This window comes from Symphalangus syndactylus, chromosome 13, assembly GCF_028878055.3.
Source record: "Symphalangus syndactylus isolate Jambi chromosome 13, NHGRI_mSymSyn1-v2.1_pri, whole genome shotgun sequence".
NCBI lineage: Eukaryota > Metazoa > Chordata > Mammalia > Primates > Hylobatidae > Symphalangus > Symphalangus syndactylus.
In genome coordinates this window covers 99,548,447-99,566,440 of record NC_072435.2, presented here as the reverse complement: position 1 = coordinate 99,566,440, position 17,994 = coordinate 99,548,447, and the positions used below count along the sequence as shown (strand labels likewise).

Sequence of the window (17,994 nt, the reverse complement as noted above, 5' to 3'; positions counted from 1 at the left end):
GCACTAGCAGTGAGCAAGGCCCCATGGGCATGGGCCCCACCAAGCCAGGCGTGGGATATAATCTCCTGGTGTGCTGTTTGCTAAGACCATTGGAAAAGTGCAGTATTTGGGCAGGAGTGTCCCATTTTTCCAGGTAAAGTCCGTCACAGCTTTCCTTGGCTAGGAAAGGGAAATCCCCCAACCCCTTGGGCTTCCCAGGTGAGGCGATGCCCCGCCCTGCTTCAGCTCACCCTCCATGGGCTACACCCACTGTCCAACCAGTCCCAATGAGATGAATGAGGTGCCTCAGTTGGAAATGCAGAAATCACCCATCTTCTGCATCAATCACGCTGGGAGCTGCAGACCAGAGCTGTTCCTGTTCAGCCATCTTGGAATGGAATCCAGGCATAAATAATTTTTAAGGAAGTAAGCATGTTCTTGTAAATATTGTCTAAATAATTAAAATGACATAAAGTTATTGATAAGAACATTTTATCAAATATTAGTTCTTAAATAAGAGTTTTTTTGTTTGCTTTCTTCAGCTTTATTGAGGTATAATTAACAAAAAAAAAATGTATATATTCAGCCAACCATGGTAGCTCATGCTTGTAATCTCAGTGCTTTGGGAGACCAAGGTGGGAGAATTGAGCTCAACCAGGAGCTCAAGGTTACAATGAGCTATGATTGCACTACTACACTCCAGCCTGGGTGACAATCCTGTCTCTGAAAAAATATATATACATACATATATATATATATATATACATATATATATACACACACACACGTATATATACACACATATATATATATTTTCAAGGAGTACAATGTTTTAATATACACATTGTGAAATGATTACCACAATCAAGCTAATTAACAAATCCGTCACCCTCATGTAGTTGCCTTTTGTGTATGTGCAGTGAGAACCCTTAAGATCTACCCTCTTAGCAGATTTCAAGTATACAATACATTATTAGTAATAACAGTCACCATGCTGTGCGTTAGGTCTGAAGAACTTGCTCATCTTATAACTGCAAGCTTGTACCCTTTGACCGACATTTCCCCATTTCCCCACCTCTCTGTCCCTGGTAACCACCATTCTATGTTTCTGTAAGTTCAACTTTGTAGATTTCTGATATAAGTGAACATGCCGTCTTCATTTTACTTTGCCTGGCTTATTTCACTTAGCATAATGTCCTCCAGGCTCACCCATATTGTCACAAATGGCATGATTTTCTTCTTTTCTAAGGAGAAATAATATTTTATTTTGTGTGTATATATGTCTACATACACACACATACTCATATATATACCACATTTCTTTATCCACTCATCCATATGGACACAGGTTAATTCCATATCTTGGCTATTCTATGCATAGTGCTGCAGGCTGGGTGCAGTGGCTCACACCTGTAATCCCAGCACTTTGGGAGGCTGAGGCGGGCAGATCACCTGAGGTCAGGAGTTGGAGACCAGCCTGGCCAACATGGTGAAACCCTGTCTCTACTAAAAATATACAAAAATTAGCCAGGCGTGGTGATGTGCACCTGTAATTCTAGCTACTTGGGAGGCTGAGGCAGGAGAATTGCTTGAACCTGGGAAGTGGAGGTTGCAGTGAGCTGAGATCATGCCACTGAATTCCAGCCCAGGTGACGACACGACGAAACTCTGTCTCAAAAAAAAAAAAAAAAAAAAAAAAAAATAGTGCTGCAATGAACCTGAGAGTGCAGATCTAGCTTTGATACTGATTTTCTTTCCTTTGGATATATACCCTAAAGTGGGATAGCTGCATCATATGGTAGCTCTATTTTTAATTTTTTGAGAGACCTCCATATTGTTTTCCATAATGGCTCTTCCAAATTACATTCCCACTAGCAATGTACAAGGGTTCCCTTTTCTCTACATCATCACCAACACTTGTTATCTTTTGACTTTTTGATAATAGCCATTCTAACAGATGTGAAGTGATATCCTATTGTGGTTTGGATTTGAATTTCTCTGATTATTAGTGATGTTTAGTATCTTTTCATATACCTGTTGACCATTTGTGTGCTTTCTTTAGAGAAATGTCTATTCTGGTCCTTTGCCTATTTTTAAATCAAGTTATTTGTTTTTTTGCTATTGAGTTGTATGAGTTTCTTATATATTTTGGATATTAACTTCTTATCAGGTATATGGTTTGTAAATAGTCGCTCCCATTCCACAGTTTGCTTTTTTATTTTGTTGATTGCTCCTTTGCAGTGCAGAAACTTTTTAGTTTGATGTAGTCCCACTTGTTTGTTTTTGTTTTTGTCGACTGTGCTTTTGGTGTCATATTCAAAAAATCATTGCCAAGACCAATGCCACGGAGCTTTCTCCCTGTTTTCTTCTAGTTTTACAGTTTCACATCTTACACATTTAATTATATTATTAAATTAATAAATAATAAAAATGAATAATTACTTATTTAATATGTAATTCATTTTGAACTGGTTTTGTGTATGATAAAGATCCAATTTTTTTGTTGTTAATATCCAGTTTTCCCAGCACCACTTACTAAAGAGACCATCCTTTCCCCATTGTGTATTCTTGGTGCCTTTATGGAAGAATAGTTGACCATATATGTGTGGATTTATTTCTGGGCTCTCTATTCTGTCCCATTGGTCTATGTTCCATTGGTCTATGTGTCTGTTTTTATGTCAGTACCATACTTTTTGGATTACTATAACTTTGTAAATATAATTTAAAATTAGGAAATGTGATGCCTTCAGTTTTGTTCTTGCTCAAAATTGCTTTAGTTATTTGGGGGCTTTTGTGGTTCCATATGCATTTTAGGATTTTTTTTCTCTATTTTTGTGAAAAATGCCATTGGAATTTTGATACGGACTACATTAAATCTGTAGATTGCTTTGGGTGTTATAGACATTTTGACAATGTTGATTCTTTCAACTGCTATCACTTTTTTGAGGGCATAACTATATAAAGTTCTAGAATGTTAAATCTAATAGAATTGTCTGCTTCAGTCATAATAATGAGGAAACTGAGACGGAGAGAGATGGAGTTATATCCCTAGGATCACACAATCATAATGGCTTGTATAAGTGGGGTTCCAACTGTTTGCCAAGTACTGTTATAAATACTTAATGCATGTAAATGTATTACTGCATTTAATCCTCATAAAGCCTTATATTACCTTCATTTCCTCAACTTTTTATTTAGAAATGATTTTAATTTATAGAAAAGTTGCAAGAAGAGTATAATGGCTCAACCAATTTTGGCACATTAGCATTGTCTCAGTACCTCTCACTCTCTCTCTCTTTCTACGCACAAACACCCCTGAAGCTCTTGATCTTTCACCCCTAAATTAATGTATGTGTCTCCTACTATCAATGATGTACTCCTACTAACCATACCACATTTATTCTCTTAGGAAATTTAACATTAATGCCATAATATTTCCCCAATTTCCTAAAAATAAACTTTGTAGCTCTTTTTAAACATTTGGTTCAGGATGCAGTCAAGGTTCACACTTTTATTTTTTTTTTTTTGAGATGGAGTCTCACTCTGTCACCAGGCTGGAGTACAGTGGTGCAGTCTCGGCTCACTGCAACCTCAGCCTTCCGGGTTCAAGCGATTCTCCTGCCTCAGCCTTCGAAGTAGCTGGGACTACAGGTGCACGCCACCATGCCCAGCTAATTTTTGTGTTTTTAGTAGAGATGGTGTTTCACCATGTTGGCCAGGATGGTCTCGATCTCTTGACCTCATGATCCACCTGCCTCAGCCTCCCAAAGTGCTCGGATTACAGGCGTGAGCCACTGAGTCCAGCCAAGGTTCACACTTTCCATTTCATTATCACATTATCAAGCCTCTAAAGAGTTCCCAATGTGTTTTTTTTTTTTCCTTTCATGACATTGACATATTTGAAGAGACCAGGGCAGTTTGTCTTCAGAATGATCCGTGATTTGGATTTGACCATGACCTTATCCATGATAGAATCAGGTTAAATATTGCTGGCAGGAACACATTGATATTTATCACATCTCAAGGCACAGGATTTCAGTTTGTTTCATTTTGTTGATCTTAAGGGTGATTACTTTGAGAATGTGAATTTTTTGTACCCCAACAACATTTTACTCCCTATCATTTTAGCATTCATTGAGGTTTTTTGCCTGAATTACTTATTAACATGTTGATTGTAGAATGGTATTACAGACATTTTATAAGTGAGGAATCTTAAGTTTCCAAGGGAAGGGGTTCTTATATGTTTCTTTTTTTTTTTATTATTATACTTTAGGGTTTTAGGGTACATGTGCACAATGTGCAGGTTTGTTACATATGTATCCATGTGCCATGTTGATTTCCTGCACCCATTAACTCGTCATTTAGCATTAGATGTATCTCCTAATGCTGTCCCTCCCCCCTCCCCCCACCCCACAACAGTCCCCGGAGTGTGATGTTCCCCTTCCTGTGTCCATGAGTTCTCATTGTTCAATTCCCACCTATGAGTGAGAACATGCGGTGTTTGGTTTTTTGTCCTTGCGATAGTTTACTGAGAATGATGTTTTCCAGTTTCATCCATGTCCCTACAAAGGACACGAACTCATCATTTTTTATGGCTGCATAGTATTCCATGGTGTATATGTGCCACATTTTCTTAATCCAGTCTATCGTTGTTGGACATTTGGGTTGGTTCCAACTCTTTGCTATTGTGAATAGTGCCGCAATAAACATACGTGTGCATGTGTCTTTATAGCAGCATGATTTATAGTCCTTTGGGTATATACCCAGTAATGGGATGGCTGGGTCAAATGGTATTTCTAGTTCGAGATCTCTGAGGAATCGCCACACTGACTTCCACAACGGTTGAACTAGTTTACAGTCCCACCAACAGTGTAAAAGTGTTCCTATTTCTCCACATCCTCTCCAGCACCTGTTGTTTCCTGATTTTTTAATGATGGCCATTTTAACTGGTGTGAGATGGTATCTCACTGTGGTTTTGATTTGCATTTCTCTGATGGCCAGTGATGATGAGCATTTCTTCATGTGTTTTTTGGCTGCATAAATGTCTTCTTTTGAGAAGTGTCTGTTCATGTCCTTTGCCCACTTTTTGATGGGGTTGTTTGTTTTTTTCTTGTAAATTTGTTTGAGTTCATTGTAGATTCTGGATATTAGCCCTTTGTCAGATGAGTAGGTTGCAAAAATTTTCTCCCATTGTGTAGGTTGCCTGTTCACTCTGATGATAGTTTCTTTTGCTGTGCAGAAGCTCTTTAGTTTGATGAGATCCCATTTGTCGATTTTGGCTTTTGTTGCCATTGCTTTTGGTGTTTTAGACATGAAGTCCTTGCCCACGCCTATGTCCTGAATGGTATTGCCTAGGTTTTCTTGTAGGATTTTAATGGTTTTAGGTCTAACATATAAGTCTTTAATCCATCTTGAATTAATTTTTGTATAAGGTGTAAGGAAGGGATCCAGTTGCAGCTTTCTACATATGGCTAGCCAGTTTTCCCAGCACCATTTATTAAATAGGGAATCCTTTCCCCATTTCTTGTTTTTGTCAGGTTTGTCAAAGATCAGATAGTTGTAGCTATGCGGCATCATTTCTGAGGGCTCTGTTCTGTTCCATTGATCTATGTCTCTGTTGTGGTACCAGTACCATGCTGTTTTGGTTACTGTAGCCTTGTAGTATAGTTTAAAGTCAGGTAGCGTGATGCCTCCAGCTTTGTTCTTTTGGCTTAGGATTGACTTGGCGATGCGGGCTCTTTTTTGGTTCCATATGAACTTGAAAGTAGTTTTTTCCAATTCTGTGAAGAAAGTCATTGGTAGCTTGATGGGGATGGCATTGAATCTATAAATTACCTTGGGCAGTATGGCCATTTTCACGATATTGATTCTTCCAACCCATGAGCATGGAATGTTCTTCCATTTGTTTGTATCCTCTTTTATTTCATTGAGCAGTGGTTTGTAGTTCTCCTTGAAGAGGTCCTTCACATCCCTTGTAAGTTGGATTCCTAGGTATTTTATTCTCTTTGAAGCAATTGTGAATGGGAGTTCACTCATGATTTGGCTCTCTGTTTGTCTGTTATTGGTGTACAAGAATGCTTGTGATTTTTGTACATTAATTTTGTATCCTGAGACTTTGCTGAAGTTGCTAATCAGCTTAAGGAGATTTTGGGCTGAGACAATGGGGTTTTCTAGATATACAATCATGTCATCTGCAAACAGGGACAATTTGACCTCCTCTTTTCCTAATTGAATACCCTTTATTTCCTTCTCCTGCCTCATTGCTCTAGCCAGAACTTCCAGCACTATGTTGAATAAGTGCGGTGAGATTTCTTATACATTGTGGAGCTAGGATTTGAACCCAGATGGTCTGACTCCAAGGCCCGCAGTCTAATACACTAATTGTACTGGAAAAGGATTTCCACATGATTTTCCACTTGATTTCAGTGCCCTCAGTCAGAAACTGTGTCTTGTCCACTTGGGATTTTTTTGTTTTTTGAAACCCAAGAAGTGCCACCATCAGAGATGAGATGAAATTGTAAAAAGGAAGGATAGGATGAAATTCAGGCATGCCAAATCTTTATGCAATTATATACACACACACACGCACATGCACACACACACATCATTTTTTAAAGCAAACTTTCTGTTGAAACTGCATGCTTCTCAAGGACACCACTCCTGCCATATGGCTTAAGGTTTCCTACAACAATCGGCTTTGGGAACTTACCTTCTTGGCTCGTTACTGCTGTGCCTTGCAATTGGCATGTGATTATCTGCATCCTAAAGCCTCTTGTTTCATCTTAAAGAGATTTCAGAGTTGGCAACACACTGGACGGGGAAAGATGAACCCCCTGTTCAGATGAGTCAGCACTTACTATTCCTCTGCCTCTGGAGTGGTCTCATAGTTACAGTAACCAAGCACTCAGGCAAGAGCCGACCAGCATTGCCTGTGAGCTGTAAAGCTTCATCAACACACGGTGAAATCCATTATCTGGAGCCCAATTCTCCTAACCTCCGGTGTACTCACAAGGGCCCTTTGAGAGCTCAGCACTTTGTGGTTAAGGGCTTTGAAGTCAGAGAGCTCTAATTTTTAATCCCATCCCCATCATTTACAAGATTTATGATTTTGAGCAAGTTACTGAACCTCTCTGAGCCACAATGTCCTCATTTGAAAAATGGAGATAGTAATACATCCACTTGAAAGGTGTTAGAATTAAAGGAGATAATGTACCTAAATAGCCTGGAGCTGCGTGCAAATTAAATTTGCAATAAATGATAGCTATGATTATTATCTGACCCCTGCAAACTGCTCCCCATATTCACACACCATTCTGGCCACAGCAAATTTATTTGTAAAGACTTTTGTTTGTAAGAAACTGAACCTCATTTCAAAATAGTTTAAGGAAAAAGTGTGAAGTTACTGGTTTTCATAACTGGGATGTCCAGGAAGTGGATGGCCTGAGGTACTTAGAGCTCGGCTTCCTTCTGGTCTTTGCCCCATTCTCTCCTGTGATACCAGATGGCTTCTTTCATGGAGTGGGAGGAGGGGTCATGTGGCCAAAGACCATTCTAGGCTTCCATCATCCCCAAAAGTCAGATGCATGCATATCACCTAAAATCCTAAATGGATGAAAGGTACCTGAAACCCTATCTCAGAAAAATCCTAAGTAGTGTGCTGTTTTGACCCAATTCTTTTCCAAGCGCAAAGGGGGAAGAGGAGAAGGGCCATTGCCATGCACTCAGAGCTCTTGGGTGTTCAGTCTATAGCCCAGGAAAATAAAAGGAACATTGTAGCTGGTTGTTTACAGTGAATTAAAGACTTGAATCAAATCTCTGTTGAAGAGTTTTCCTAGATGACTGCCAGCAAATTCTCATAACACTTTGGTTCATGAAACTGTGGGGACCTATGATATCCTTCCTTTCTCAATTACTTCCTCGGGCTATCTCTGTTATGTTGTTAGTTTCTAAAGGTTATTATTCCTGGTTTGCTGTCTGCAGCCTCCCGTCAAATGTCAAGTTCAGAAGTTCATTTGAAAGACCATAATTAAGAAGGATCAACTTAATTTTAAAATAAACTTTGAGTTTTCAAGACAAATTGTTTTTTATGGCAAATTAACTTTTTTGTGTGAGATAAAGGAAGTCAGTTGCCAGCTCCTGGGGTAATTGGCAAAATGGCACAAACAAGTGAATGAACATAAAAATGTGACAATATTTAACTTTAGATTTTACAGTAAAATGAATGTTGTCATCTAAAATCCTTATCTAATGGTTAATTTTATTTTTTCGTCAAACCTGCCCTATCCTATGCTTTGCTTAATGCCTACCACTTCTCCTTAATGAATATCCAAGGTATTGTATTAAGCATATAGATGGATACATTGTAAACTGGGAAAACTGGGAAACAAAGTCTTAACAGGTATATTTTGAGAATAGAGGGAGGGTGTCTTAGCCTTCTTGATTTCAGAGCATAAATAAAATACTCCAGAATATAATGCAAAGATCGAATTTGAATTTGGAGAAATGTTTGGTTGAAAGTTTTTCATAGTAGATCAACCCTTTTCTTGCCTGCTTGGTCCTGATAGTACTCTGAGAACATTATTGAATTTTTTTTTTTTTTGAGACAGAGTTTCGCTCTGTTGCCCAAGCTGGAGTGCAGTGGTGTGATCTCGGCTCACTGCAACCCCCTTCTCGCAGGTTCAAGTGATTCTTGTGCCTCAGCCTCCCGAGTAGCTGAGATTACAGGTGTGCCCCACCACGTCCAGCCAATTTTTGAATTTTTAGTAGAGATGGGGTTTCGCCATATTGGCCAGGCTGGTCTCGAATTCCTGGCCTCAAGTGATCCACCAGCCTCAGCCTCCCAAAGTGCTGGGATTACAGGTGTGAGCCACCACACCCGGCCACATTATTGAATCTTTCTTTGATGAGGTAGCTCACTTTTTAGTCACTGATGACTAATCAGATCTGTAATTCTTCTTGTAGAAAGTATAGGAGAGAATAAAAAACCTGTGTTGATCACTTGCTCCCTTCTTTAGGACACATGTCATCCTCTAGGTTCAAACTCCTTGCCAGATTTGAAGTCCCCTTTGAATACCTTGAAATTGGAACAAAATATTAAAGAAAAAAAATCAGTTCCACAGAAGGAACAACAAATGTTCTCAACAAATGGCTTTCTCAACAAATGGTCTTGGAACAACTGGATAACCATATGCTAAAAGATTAAGTTTAATCTACATTTCATGATATATACAAAAATTAACTCTAAATGTAAATATTAAGTCCAAAACTATAAAATTCTCCAAGAAAACATAGGAAAAAGTCATCATGACCTTAGGTTAGGCCAAAATCTATTAGATATGATACCAAAAGCATGATATATAAAAGAAAAAAAGGCCAGGTGTGGTGGCTCATGCCTGTAATCCCAGCACTTTGAGAAGTCGAGGCAGGCAGATCACTTGAGCTCAGGAGTTCAAGACCAGCCTGGGCAACATGGCAAAACCCCATCTCTACAAAAAATACAAAAATTAGCCAGGTGTGGTGGTGTGCGCCTGTAGTCCCAGCTGCCTGGGAGGCTGAGGTAGGAGAATCGTTTGAGCCTGGGAGGTGGATGTTGCAGTGGGCCAAGACTGTACCACTGCACTTGAGCCTGGGTGATGGAGTAAAACGCTCTTTCAAAAAAAAGAAAAAAATAAAATGAATTTGACCTCATCAAAATTAAATACTTTTGCTCTGCAAAATTTATTGTTAAGAGACTGAAAAGACAAGCCACATACCAGGGGAAAGTATTTGCAAATTGCATAACACAGGGCTTTTTTTTTTTTTTTTTTTTTTTGACAAAGTCTCACTCTGTTGCCTAGGCTAGAGTGCAGTGGCACAATCTCAGCTCACTGCAACCTCCACCTCCCAGGTTCAGGCAATTCTCCTGCCTCAGCCTCCCAAGTAGCTAGGATTACAGACATGCACTGACACGCCTGGTTAATTTTTGTATTTTAGTAGAGACAGGATTTCACCATGTTGGCCAGGCTGGTCTTGAACTCCTGACCTCAAGTGATCTGCCAGCCTCAACTTCTCAAAGTGCTGGGATTACAGGCATGAGCCACAGCACTGAGGCCTGACACAGGACTTGTATGTGGAATATATAAACAACTCCCAAAACTCAAAAATAAGAAAATAATTCTATAAAAATGCACGAAAGATTTAAACAGACATTTCACCATATGTGGATGGTAAATAAACACACAAAAAGATGCTCAACATGAGTAATCACTAGGGAAATGCAAATTAAAATCACAATGCAATTCGCCCATTATAACAGCTAAAATAAAAAAAATACCAGCAATATCAAGAGCTGACAAGAACACAGAGCAACTGGAACTTTCTCACCATGCTAGTGGGAATACAAAATTAAAATGTTTCCACTCAGGAAAAAAAGATTGTCAGTTTCTTTTTCCACTCAGGAAAAAAGATTGTCAGTTTCTTCCTTTTTCTTTTCCTTTTTTTTCAGGCAAGGTCTCTCTCTGTCACCTGGGCTGGAGTGCAGTGGTGTGACCATGGCTCACTGCAGCCTCAACCTCCAGGCTCAAGCAATCCTCCTACCTCAGCCTCCTGAATAGCTGGGACCACAAGTGCCCACCACCATGTCTGGCTAAATTTTTTTCTCTAACTCCCCACATTTGGTTTTTGAGGGTTTTTTTGTTTGTTTTGTTTTGTTTTCATACAGACAGGGGTCTCACTATGTTGCCAGGGCTGGTCTCGAAGTCCTGAGCTCAAGCGATCCTCCCACCTTGGCTTCCCAAAGTGCAGGGATTATAGGCATGAGCCATGGTGGCAAGCCTAGACTGGCAATTTCTTATCAAGTTAAATATATATCTACCCAAAAGACCCAGCAATACCACTTCTAGGTAGTTACCCTCTATTCACACAAAAACCTGTAAACAAGTGTTTACAGAAGCATTATTCATAATCACAAAACAATGGAAACAACCCAAATGTCCTTCAGTGGGTGAATGGATAAACTGTGGTATATCCATTCAATGGAATACTATTTAGCAATAAAAAGGTACAAACTATTGGTAAAGGCAATAGCAAGTATGAATCTCAAAAACATTATGCTAATTGAAAGAAGAAAGTCTCGCAAAATATTGCATCTTGTAGGATTCCATTTATATGACATTCTGGAAAAGACAAAACTATAGAGGCAGAGAAGCTATCAGTGGTTGCCAAGGGCTAGGTGTTGGGCAGGGCCTGACTACAAAGTGGCGGCGCAAGGGAATTCTTTAGGAGTGTTGTCGTTGTTCTCTACCCTGTTTGTGGTGGTTGTTACAAGAATCTATGCATGTGTAAAAGTCCATAGAACTATAGAAAAAAAAGGAAATCTAATGTATGTAAATTTTTAAAAACTTAAAAATCAACTTGTCAAATTTTGAAGCTGACATGGTAATATTCCTTTAGTAAATGTGTCATGGAAAAGAAGCCTATTTAAAATGAAAACAGACATACTGAATGTTTATTATACAGAACCATTTGTGTTTCCCTGGGTGAAGCACTCTTTCTGATTCTTCAGTGCAGTCTAAAGAATTCAGAAAATACTACCTAATAAAAAAGAAATAGTATGCATAGCAATTTTTAAAAATTCTATTTTATTTTAAGTTTTGGGATACATGTGCAGAATGTGCAGGTTTGTTACATAGGTAAATGTGTGCCATGGTGGTTTGCTGCACCTATCAACCCATCACCTAGGTATTAAGCCCCACGTGCATTAGCTATTTATCCTGATGCTCTCCCTCCCCCTGATGCGTAGCAATTTTTAAGAACATCAAGAAAGAAACTCACAGTAGGAAATGTGTGTAAATCCAGAAGACCGCAAAAAAATTTGCTTGTCAACATATATCAAATACCTTGGCAGAAAAATAGTTCTCAACGTGCCAATTCTTTATGCTCTGAAGCAGCAGCTGGTCTCTTTTGTTAAAAGAAGTTGTTCTTGGAATACATCTAGTTAATATGCCTCTTAGAATTTGCTCTGCATTTTTCTTATGCAAAGGACTTTATCTAAAAAGTTGGCCTGATAGAACATGAGAATGGTTGATGATGTGACAGTTATAGTTCTTGCTGCTTAGCAAAATATAATGCATCGTGTGTGTGTGCACGTGTGTGTATGTGTGTGTGTAGAATCTCCTGTGCTTATTTATATGTATGAATAGTTAATACATTAGTATGATTTGACATTCTGTAGATGCCAAAGCTGCTATTTATTAGTCAGAACACTCCTGTGGGGCTGTGTCAGCCATTTATAGCTGGTACCCATTTTGATTGATCAGTGCCAAGGGCCATGTGAGTTATTAAATATGTTCAATATAAGTCCTGTAAGACCATCAACCGAAAAAATCTCCCTTTTTCTGCCAGCCGACCCTTATATTTTCTGTAATCTTCAACACAGAGACAAAAAGGCCTTTTAATATTGGGTTACATGAAGTTGGGTAGAGGTGGGTATTTTAATTACTTTAATCGTGTATAACAATGTGTAACAGGCATATCTCATCCCAAATCTGTCCCTGACAGTCCTCTAGCCTTTCTTCCAGGGGTCTCTTTTTCCCATTTGTGTTCCCTTCTCCTTGCAGTCACTCTGAAAGCCTGCCCTCTCCTGATGTTTATCTGGGACCAGATAAACATCCTACTGTGGGATGAGATAAACTTTCTCATCCCACAGTGACCATCCCCTGGAATATTATTGCTGTGAGCTTGGGGCTACAAAAAGACACACGACAAATCTGACAGCTCTTCTGAAAGGAGCAGTTTTTCTTTTTTTCTTTTCTTTTCTCTCTCTCATTCTTTCTTCTTTCTTTCTTTCTTTCTTTCTTTCTTTCTTTCTTTCTTTCTTTCTTTCTTTCTTTCTTCTTCTCCTTCTCCCTCTCCTTCCTTCCTTCCTTTCTTTCTTTCTTTCTTTCTTTCTTTCTTTCTTTCTTTCTTTCTTCTTTCTTTCTTTCTTTCTTTCTTTCTTTCTTTCTTTCTTTCTTTCTTTTCTTTCTTTCTCTTTCTCTCCTTTCTCTCCTCCTCCTCCTTCTTCTTCTTCTTCCTTCCTTCCTCTCTTTCTTTTCTTTTCTCTTTCTTTCTTTCTTTCTTTCTTTCTTTCTTTCTTTCTTTCTTTTCTTTCTTCTCTCTCTTCTTTCTTTTTCTTTTTTAAAACAGGGTTTTGCTGTGTCTCCCAGCTGGAGTGAAGCAGCCATGGCTCACTGCAGCCTCAACCTCCTGGGCTCAAGTGATCCTTCTGCCTCAACTTCCCGAGTAGCTGGAACTACAGGCATGCACCACGATGCATGCTAATTTTTGTATTTTTTTTGTAGAGATTGTTGCAGGGGGGTCTTATCATATTGCCCAGGCTTGTCTCCAACTCCTGGGCTCAAGCATCTGCCCACCCCGGCCTCCAAAAGTGAGCCACCACACGCAGTAAAACACTTAAAATGTCACTTTAGGTCCTGTGGGAAGAGCAGCGTGGAGGTGGGCTGAGGTTAGAAGGTGCAGAGAGTGGAAGAAGATTGTGAGCTGAGTATTGGACATCTGTTCTTGAATAGTCCCTGGGCCTGCCATAGGAAAGGAAGTTCTCCAGGGTAAGTGACTTGGACTTTTCCTATTCCTCTAATAACACTTTTTCTTGGGCTGTGGCCGAACCTTTGGATTCTGGTTCTCCCTTATTCAGACCAGGTTAGCTTTTCCCTGCTCTCACCTGGCCATCCCACCTAGGCACAGAAGACCTTGCTTTCATAACAGATAGCTTTCTCCCTGAGGGGGGACCTCTGCCAGCAGTTAAAGGAGTGATTCCTTTCCACTACATTCTTGCACAGTTCCCATAATTTGAAGGTAAAACAAAAAACGTGAAAGAACTTTGAGCTCATTGTGAGCAACGTTGAGTATTCACTCTCCTTTACCATCAGAATTCCCTTGGGAATGTTTGAAAAACAGTGCTTTAGGGCTTTAACAAAGTTAAACACTGATGCAGGGGGTTTAATGCACTTAAAATAAAATCCAAACTCCTCTTCAGGCACAGTAGTATCCGGCCCCTTGGTACCTCTCTGGCCTCTTCCATCCAGTCTCTCCTTTGGTCCACTATGATCCAGCCACTTTGAGCTTCTTGCAGTTCCTAGAATACTTAGAGCTCTTTCCAGCCCCAGGACCTTTGCACTTGCTGTTCCCTCTGCCTGGGATGCTCCTCTGCATGTTTTGCCCTTGACTGGCTCTTGCTCTTCTTTCCCTCCAATGCCATCTCCTCAATGAAGTTTTTCCTGATTTCTCTTCCTGATGCACTCCCTACCCCTGTTCGTCTTTATCCTAACATCTCCTTTGCTTCCTTCATAGGACTTGCCATAATCTAATACTTTTATGTGTCACATTTTAATATCTGTTTCCCCCACTGGACCAAAAGCTCCAGGAGGATAGGGACCAGTACTGTTTTGTTTGTCGGTACATCACTGGGAAGTGGCACAGTGCTGGGCTTTTAGTAGGATCTCAATATGTAAATACTGAATGAATGATTGAATTGAGTATAATGCATGCCCCTCCAAGGGATTCTTGAAGATGTAAAATCTTCCTTATCAAGGAATGAAGTTATGATAGTAGAAAGATGGCATAGGGTTGATATTTTAGATCAAGGAGATCTAGTGTGATACTTCCAGTTACTGCCATCTGCTCTGCTGACCCAGAAGGCTGACAGAGCTCTTTTTACAAGAGGTTAAAAAAAATTCTGGGCTGAGCACTGTGGCTCACATCTGTAATCCCAGCACTTTGGGAGGCCAAGGTGGATGGAACTCCAGCCTGGGCAACATGGCAAAACCCCATCTCTGCTAAAAATAAAAAAAATTAGCCGGGCGTGGTGGTGCGTGCCTGTAGTTCCAGCTACTTGGGAGGCTGAGGAAGGAGGATTGCTTGAACCTGGGAGGCGGATGTTGCAGTGAGCCAAGATACACCACTGCATTCCAGCCTGGGTGATGGAGCGAGACTCTGTCACCATAAAAAAAAAAAAAAAAAAAGAAAGAAAGAACTTCTGAAGACAAAAGATTAGCTTTTGAGGACCCTTAGTAAGGTTTGTTCAACCAGAGGCATCACTTTTGAAGACATGGGCTAGTATTTATTTTGTTTCCAAAATTTTAGATTTGGAGCAGTAAAAAATGATCACAAACTTCACGATATATCAGTCTTTCAGAGAAGGCATAGTCCTTAACACTTGTTTATGACTTAAGTTGATTCTCTTTTAAACAGATTTTTTTTTCTTTAATCCACAGGTTACGGTTCTTATCTGCATGAATACACATGGCTCTGTTACGAAAAAGTAAGATTACAACTTTTGAAAATAATGATTTAAAAACAGATATTTGGGAGGATGGTTTTGAGGCTGGGGCTTGGCTTTTTTCTTCTTTCTTGGATTGTCTTTGATTTTCATGGATAGTTTTCCCGCAGGCACTTTTTGGCATCACCATTTCCAGATGATTCCCATGGAGAGTTGTTCAGTATTTTAGTCAGAAGTGGACTTATCGGCTGGGCGCACTGGCTCACGCCTGTAATCCTAGCACTTTGGGAGGCTGAGGTGGGTGGGTCAGTTGAGCTCGGGAGTTCGAGACCAGCCTGGGTAACATGGAGAGACCCCATCTCTACAAAAAATACAAAAATTAGCCAGTCGTGGTGGTGGGCACCTGTAGTCTCAGCTACTTGGGAGGCTGAGGCAGGAGGATCACTTGAACCTGGGAGGCAGACGCTGCAGTGAGCTGAGATTGCACCACTGCATGCCAGCCTGGGAGAGAGAGTGAGACCCCGTCTCAAAAAAAAAAAAAAAAAGAAGAAGAAATGGAAGTGAACTTACAACAGGGATCATATATTTCTATAAAACTTGCAAAAATAATTTCTCATTCGGAATAAATATTCATGTTCATAGCTAATTTAGCATTTGTAATTTGTAATTTTGTATTCTTAGTCTTAAAGAGTCATCTCAAATCTTCAGAGCCTGGATTTGCCTCTGATTTTAGATCCAGTAGTTTGTGAATTTGAGGAGAAACATAGTAACCTAATTCTGTGACTCTCAGGGTAGAGTTGCCAGATTCAGCAAACAAAGACGCAGAACAGGACAACCAGTTAAATTTGAACTTCAGATAAACGACAAATAATTTTTTAGTATAAGTATGTCCCAAATATTGCATGAGACACACTTGCTTGGGTAATTTTTGTATTTTTAGTAGAGATGGGTTTTCACCATGTTAGCCAGGCTGGTTTTGAACTCCCGACCTCAAGTGATCCACCCGCCTCAGCCTCCCAAAGTGCTGGGATTACAGGTGTGAGCCACCGTGCCTGGCCGTGGCAGGTGAATATTAATCGGTCCTGTTGATAAACTGTAGAATTTTGTCCATTTTCTGTCCATTTTCTGCTTCTCTATAGTTTTGTTTTAAACCGAGTCTAGTATCTGATTGTCCCTGGCTGAATCTGATAATCCATTAAGGCAGGGAGGAACTGGGTGTCAGCAAAATAGAATCACAGCCTCAGAATGTAGCTTTGGAGGCATCCATGGAGACTCTTTTACAAATGGGAAGACAAAGGCATAGAGGCCGAAAAATAGATGCATATGAAGTCAATAGATTAAGTCTCTTGATGCATAAAAATAATAAAAAATAATACAGGCCGGGTGCAGTGGCTCATGCCTGTATTCCCAGCACTTTGGGAGGCTGAGGCAGGTGGATTGCTTGAGTCCAGGAGTTCAAGACCAGCCTTAGCAACATGGTGAAACCCCGTTTCTACTAAAAAATACAAAAAATTAGCCAGATGTGGTGGTATGTGTCTATAGTCCCAGCTACTTGGGAGGCTGAGGTAGGAGAATCACCTGAGCCTGGAAGGTTGAGGTTACAGTGAGCCGAGATCACACTGCTGCACTCCAGCCAGGGCAACTGAGGTGATACCCTGTCTCAAAAAAAAGATAAAATAATAATAACAATGATGCATAACCATTTGTAAAGTATTTATTGGGCCTGCATTGCCTTGGTTAACTCTCAAAACAGTAGTGCGAGGTAATGCTTATTATTACAATCTCCATTCAGCAGATAAGCATGCCAAGCTCAGAGAGGTTAAGATACTCTCGGCCATACACCTAGGAGGTGGTAGAAAGGAGATTTGAGTCTGACTTCAAATTCACACCCTCTTCCCTTCTACCAGCTTTTCCCAAACTTTAGGTGGGTGTGCACTACACATGCCAACATGCCATCTTCTCAATTTTTCATCAGCTGTGTTCCTTCTGTCCTAAACGTCACTTAATATTTTCTTTAGGCCAGGCACAGTGGCTCGCGCCTGTAATTTCAGCACTTTGGGAGACCGAGGTGGGCGGATCACCTGTGGTCAGAAGTTCAAGATCAGCCTGGCCAACGTGGTGAAACCCTGTCTCTACTAAAAATACAAAAATTAGCCAGGCATGGTGGTGGGGGCCTGTAATCCCAGCTACTCAGGAGGCTGAGGCAGGAGAATTACTTGAACCCAGGAGGCGGAGGTTGCAGTGAGCCAAGACCGTGCCATTGCACTCCAGCCTGGGCAACAAGAGTGAAACTCCATCTCAAAATGAATTTTGTTTTCTTTGACTAATTTTAAAAATTTATAAGTGTACTTCATAATAGAAAGTTTTTATCCTTACTGTAAATGAAAACAGAATGATCTCCTATCATAAAAAAAAAAAAGGTAGCTTTAAACACATATACAATTAGAAGAATGTGATTCAACTCTGGGTAGTTTTTGTTGCGTTCCTGCACATAAAATCAGAAAGACTGACTTTCTCATATGGTGATTAAATATTAATGCTATGAACCTGAACTTCCTCAGTCATTTCATGCACAACCAGTGCTATATGTTCCATACTCAAGAAAACACTGTTTTACACCACTCTACTTCTCAGCAGATCCCAAAGGCCAACATCACTGGAACAAACAGACTTGGAGGCTTGGAGGCATTGGGGTCTTCTGTTTACCAAGGGCAATAATTTTCTCTTTCTTTCTTTCTTTCTTTCTTTCTTTCTTTCTT

General features: G+C 40.0%; 1 protein-coding gene across 24 annotated transcripts in view; it reads left to right on the top strand.

Annotated features, from left to right (window-relative positions):
• The window catches only part of GLT8D2 (glycosyltransferase 8 domain containing 2), an 83,005-nt gene that overhangs the window by 36,203 nt on the left and 28,808 nt on the right, over positions 1–17,994 (top strand). For 13 of the 24 annotated variants that reach the window (XM_055240064.2, XM_063614358.1, XM_063614357.1 and 10 more), the window contains 2 exons: positions 13,428–13,562; positions 15,231–15,277. In XM_055240064.2, coding sequence (XP_055096039.1) covers positions 15,259–15,277 — 19 coding nt within the window. In that variant the 5' untranslated portion in view covers positions 13,428–13,562; positions 15,231–15,258. The remainder of the gene's footprint in view (positions 1–13,427; positions 13,563–15,230; positions 15,278–17,994) is intronic. The other 11 variants (XM_063614363.1, XM_063614365.1, XM_063614356.1 and 8 more) reach the window with 1 other exon arrangement.